This window comes from Aptenodytes patagonicus, chromosome 2 (assembly GCF_965638725.1).
Source record: "Aptenodytes patagonicus chromosome 2, bAptPat1.pri.cur, whole genome shotgun sequence".
Lineage (NCBI taxonomy): Eukaryota > Metazoa > Chordata > Aves > Sphenisciformes > Spheniscidae > Aptenodytes > Aptenodytes patagonicus.
Window position 1 is genome coordinate 138,921,092 of NC_134950.1, and position 6,208 is coordinate 138,927,299.

The window sequence follows — 6,208 nt, forward strand, 5'->3', positions numbered from 1 at the left end:
CATATGACCTTACAAATTGCTTAAAAATACCATTAAGTAATATACATAGAGAGATTTAACTTGGTACACTAAGAAATACAAGAATATCGTGTATCTTTTTAGTATGTAAAGATGAATTGATAGCTCTGGTAATTTTCAGGTGATGTACTGCGACCAGAACTGCCAGAAAATACACTGGTTTACCCACAAAAAAGTCTGCAAGACCCTGAAGGAAATTCATGAGAAACAAGAACTAGAGGCTGCCAAAGAAAAAAGGAAACAAGAAAAAAAGCAAAAGAAAGGTTAGGATCTATAGTTTGCTTGCTGAAACTAATGCTGCATTAACTGCACCACAAGGAACAATAGTAACAGGTCTTAAAATCTGTAACAGCTGAGGTTGAAAGAAAAATCTTTTTTGTAACATAACAGCATACCTGCGTTTGTTGGAATTCTAGTCTTTCAATTTACAAATGCCATGTACTTTCTAAAATCTGGTTTTTAATGCTAGAGTTACACAGGTTTCTACAACTAAAGCATTCTGAATTACACTGCACTGTTTCAAAATCCAAATCTTTAATCAAAATCACGCAGAAATGTCATGCTACTCTACCTTTCGTTGGAGGTGTTAGGACAAGTTGGATAAAAGAAAGCAGCCCACTCCCTCCGGATGCAAAGGTTAATGTAGATGTTAATTCTCCTGTAATACTTTCTTCTTCATAACCACAGTATCAAGTTGTGTTGTGTACTTTGAATGTGAAGAAAGCATTACTCTTTAAACTGTTAATGGTGGTTTTTCCCTTCAATAAGCAAATAATTAATACAGTGTTTTTTCTGTCACTATGTATCACACACCCCCACCCTTAACTTACTCTGATACAATGTTTCTCTAAGTGAAATAATAGGAAAATCACTTTTTCTCTTTTACAACGTTAGATTCCCCTTCCCCTGTTTTAAGGATTGTAGAAATGCACTGGACAAATCACACTTTTCTTATAATGGTAGTATTCTTCACTTCAGCTGGACTGTAAAAACTATAGCAGGATATAAATTAGTAATAAATTAGTAATTATTGAAGTTTCCAACAGCTTCCTGTGATGATCCCGTTACAAGAGTTGCTGTTGCATGGGATCAAGATGACTATGGAAGTTGGAGGCAAGGGTACTAGAAATCCCTGAATATATTGCATACCAATACAGCAAAACATAATGAGCTGTGAGCAGTGTGATGCCTCACACTGGTGACAAATACACACGCTTGCAGGTTCATATTAACTGAACAAGTCCGTGGCCAGGTGCTGTCCTCTTCGGAGGCAGACAGGATCTTGGTGGATGGCTCTTCTCCCTCCCTTCCTAAAAAGGGAAGCTAACATGTTTTGACATATTACTGCTGTACTATCTACATGTTAATCTTCACTAACTTCTTCAGCTACATGGCCAACACCTATAGACCTTATCAGATTATGCATTGTTAGCAAGACAGTGAATTCATCCTAGCTTCAAGTCACCTTGTGAATGGTGTTGTATCAAAGCTCTTCTTACCAACAGCAGTTTTACTTCAAAAAGCTAATGATATGCCCTACAAATCCTATACATCGGGGCGGGGGCGGGGGAGGTGGGGGGGAATCCCACAGCTGCAACTACAAGCAAAACCAAGAGTTTAAGAGTTTCCACTGTACAAGGGTGAGTGTTAAGGAAGTCTGTGCTTCAGCCTGTGCTTAAGGCAGTTACCTCCATAGCCAAATGAGACCTTGGCAGGGCTTTGGCAGTGTTGTGGCTAGCTGTGACAGCGTTTTCAGATGGCTATCATAACAGAGAATAAGAAACCAAGATGAACTCCTGAAGGTGCCAGGGCCCCCAACTAGGCTTTCCCCTCTTTCTTTTCAGAATTGCTAGCATACAACCCCTACTTAGCAGAATCAGGGCAAAAAGTTAACAATTTTTTTCTCTGAAAACATTGCTTGAAAAGTAAAGGTGCAATAGCTGATTCCGTTCCATGCAGTCAGGTTATAAATTTTAGGATGACTCTCTTCAACTAAAGTTCGTTGTGGTCAACTGTTCATTAGCAAATAATTTCTTCAGTCTGTTATGTGCAAAAATGTTTCCTACGTAATCACATACATGCCTTTTTTTTTTTTTAAAGAAAAACAAAACCCACCTGTACTCTGTGTTTAACCAGCCTGCAGCCATTCTTTGAAAAGCTAACTGTAAGAGTAGTGTCAATAAAGCATGTTTGAATTGAAAGTTAAAACAACTGTAGTGTCCTACTCTGCTCCTCTACATATTAAAAGCAAGTATGGCAAAATTGAAGATAAATTATTGAGAGCTTTGTGTAGGGTTAGTTTCAGAGTAGTCTTACACCAACTTAAGCAGAACTCTAGTGTCTTAGGTCTTTTTTGATGAAGCTTGGTTAAATTAATCACTTTTGTAATTGATGCAAACTTTCCTACTGTTTATTACTCTTCAACAATAAAAATGTTTGCTTGCAGATGAGTTCAGTGTTTACTGATGATGCGATTTCTCTTCTGTTTAGATGAAGTGCAACTAGTAGAGGGTAGTTCTACAAGTGAAGAACAGTCAGATCCTGGTCCAGATGCTACCAAAGAAGTGGATCCAAATCATGCTACTGACCAAACGGAAGAACCTGAATGTACCAAAGAGACAGAGGCACTAGCCCTGCATCCTGAAAGTCCACTGGAAAGTGAGAATGGTTTAGCTGACATTGCTCTCCAAAAAATTCAAGATTCTGAGGAGTAAGAAGAGGGTAGAAAGGGACTAAGTGTTCTGGCTACATCCCTGTACCTCAAGGGTCCTAAAGAATTTTTTATGCTGACCATGTCTGAGTTCTTACAGCATGGGTTATGCAAGACTCCCTTTGAAAGACAGCATGTCTCTGTTCATGTTGAGATGAAATCTTGGCTAATTTGTCTATAAATACTTCAGGTTCTGTTGTAGATTGTCAAAATAGGTATTTATTATCTGATAAAAACTAGTGGCATAGATCCATCTGTACGTATACCAACAGTAAGCATAGTAAAAATCTGTGAGTATCTGTGGTTAATCAGCCACTTGGTGAAAAATAAAAAGCATTTGATTTGGATTATTCATATTTTCAGAACGTAAAATCTATTTTAATTCTAATTTAAATAATTTTTTCTGCAAGTACACAGAACTGTAGTTAAAAGCATTGGGAAGCCAACTGTTAAATTGCTTTTTTACACCACTTTATGAAGCTTTATCTGAAGGAATTCAGTAGCAGTTAAGTTTCTGAAGATACTCATCTGAACTCTCAACTTTTCATGACATTACTGTAAATATTTTTGACTAGTGAGTGCACACCAATAGTGTCTATTTTGTGGCAATTTTATTAAATGATACTGCTGTTTCAGATGTCTCAAGCTGACTGTGAAATGTGTGTTTCAACAGAATTATTTCACTGTTGGTTTAGTCAAAAATATTCCAAGTTTGTCAAAGTCTAATGAAGGGAAGAACCAGAATGATTTAAAGTATTTTGACTGACAAGAATAATGGTTTTTAAATCTCAGCTTTCAGGTAAAGATGCCTCAGAGCACACTGGGATGTTGCTTATGAATTATTTCATAAACATAAAAGATGCTTAATATTGCTCCCGCTGAATCTGGTCACAGTGAATTAAATGGGAGAATTCATGTGTGCATTGATACAACTGGGATTTCACCTAGGCTTTCAACTAAATACCATATGTAGAAAATAGTTTCCCTTAACTATGCTGTTTTCACTCAGATTTACTACTGTGTCTCATGAAATCAGTGGGAATGCCACAACTGAAAATATTGCTTGCTGCATAAGGATGGCAAAATTTGAGATTATCTAATTGTTGGATGAATAATTGGTGTTTTGAACGTGGCAATATCCCTCAACTTAGAGGAGTAAGGACCATCCTCAGAGGAAACGGAGGAAAAATGCTATTAATTTTTTACTATTTAATATATTGAAAGTTTTTGTTTAATATTCTGAAAACTGTAAGAGTGAGGACACATAAATGCACCTGTGCAGGGAATGTACCTCTGTTTTAATTTCAAGGATTAGTAAATTGTGAAGAATAAAGGGAAGTTTTTTAGAAGAAGGGAGCTGCGTGACAATTCTGTTTACTGCATCTGTAATGCCTGTTGGGACATACGGTGATGTTCCCATTTGACACGCATGGGCCTCCTGTAGCTCAGGTGTACAAGTTTAATTTCATGACAATTGGCAAGCAAGAGATGCGTGCCTGGAACTTAGATACGGAGTCACGATGTAGTCACCGTCCACTCTTGGATCTGGGAATGCAGAAGCGCTGCTGGTTCCCTATTCTACACGTAGCATTTGGGGCGCACTGAGATGTGTTGCTCTTTAAGATTTCTCTGAAAATGCGAGCCCTTTAGGACAAATGATTCAGGATTTTAGAAGTGTGGTAAAATCCACAGCACAAATCCTGCTTTCATTCTGCCAGCCAATGCTTTTTCTTGACAAAGAAGAAAAGCCCAAGCGATGATAGGAGAAAGTATGAACATTGGAAATAGGTGTGAAGTGTGGGATCTTTGACGCAGATTATGCAGTTGCGTTTGTTCTCATTCTAACTTGAAAAGGCTTCAAAGTCATTATGAGCAGAGGCTGCCACACTTCCCTCTCTTTGCAGCGAGCCTCAGAGGAGAGCAATTGCAATCCAAGTTAGGGTCCCGGTGCACGCTGGCGCTCCAGAGCTACCTCTGCCTTCCTCAGCTTGAGCTGGCGACAGCTCTTCTGGTGGAAGATCATGGTTGATAGGTCCTGCATAAACCTGGGGTAACGACTAGCTCATGCATAATCACGAATTGGAGGAAACATCTCGTGACGTTACTTATAAGGAACTTAAAGTAGGATGAAAATCCATACGCAATTTACTGATTCCTTAAGCAAGGTTTTAAGTGACAAGACAGCTGCGGAGCGCAAAGCCAACAGACACACTCTTGCACCTTCAAGGGGGTGTGATTCAAAAGACTTTTCTCCCCTCCACTAGGAAAAATGGAATTTTCACTTCAGCTGTTTTGCTGCATATAAGAGCAGAGCAGCTGTGAATCTGTCTAGCTTGCTTCATCACAGTTCTTGCTCCCTAGTTTACTTTTATGCCAAGTGTTTTTTAATATCAACTCTGTTTTCACCCTGGGAAATTTGATTGAATTAGGAATATATAAAAGCTTCTGAAACTATCTGAGCATATCTTCTAGTGAACTAAATGTTGCATGTTCAAATCACTTTAGATTTTTGATGCAGGTAGATTTTCTAGGTTTTTTGTCATCTAACTAAAGGGAATTCTCAGCAAAATTTGAAATTACCTTTGTAATTTGAGTATTTCTTTGTATATAAATAGCTAACATTCCTTTTTCACTAATGGCTCTAAAACAGACTCAAATCTTTTGACAAAGCTTAAATGGATGAGTATATGGAAAGCACTGCCTTTTAAGCAAGGTGGCCATGTTGGCAGTCGGTGATTCTACTGACTTGTGGCTTGTTGGACAGCATCCAACATTTACACACTACAAATGTGAACAGGTAGCAAACATTACAATGAAGAGCTTCTGGATGCCACAGTAGGGGTTTTTTTGTTTAATCTGTGTATTCCTGGGACACTTGCGTGCAACAGTGGGAGGGCCAAAAAATCTAAGAGGTTTTGATGGCCTTTTCACCATCAAAGATTATATATGTATAAATTAACTCATTGTCTTCTCTGAGCCCATCTATATGCTCAAAAAGATTGCAAGAAGTCATGCTAAAATTCTTTAACAGCTACTCCTGTAAAATGTATATTTTCTTTTAAAAATCTATATTGTTTGGGGAAAATGTTAGATTAGTTGTTAAAAAAGATTCTGTAATAAAATTCTTTATGTTGAAATATTGCATTGCAGCATTCTTTGAGCAGAAAATTGAAAAAAATTCATTTCACTTTAATTTTTCTTTAATCAAAAGAAGACAGGGGCAGAAAAATATTCCAGGCCAGAAATACTGTGCCTCTAATTTGATCCAAAAATTTGAAATCAATGAAATTTACTCTGAAATGACATTGCTTACTACCTTAGTCTAGCTCCAAGTTCCAGGTGGGATACAGTCTGCTTTCAGAGAAAAATCTCTTAAATTCAGCCTTTTCCGTGTCTGACGTAAAATCTACAGATTCTGGGATTGTGAAATTGCTGCTATGAAATGATTACATCATAGACTACGTCCATGAGCAGAGTCAG

General features: G+C 37.7%; 1 protein-coding gene across 2 annotated transcripts in view; it reads left to right on the forward strand.

The window, feature by feature from the left end:
* ANKMY2 (ankyrin repeat and MYND domain containing 2) overlaps nt 1-5,869 on the forward strand; it is a 28,454-nt gene extending 22,585 nt beyond the window's left edge. For both annotated transcript variants that reach the window (XM_076331392.1, XM_076331391.1), the window contains 2 exons: nt 140-281; nt 2,509-5,869. In XM_076331392.1, the coding sequence (XP_076187507.1) occupies nt 140-281; nt 2,509-2,732 (366 nt within the window). In that variant the 3' untranslated portion in view covers nt 2,733-5,869. The remainder of the gene's footprint in view (nt 1-139; nt 282-2,508) is intronic.
* Nucleotides 5,870-6,208: the final 339 nt, after the last annotated feature.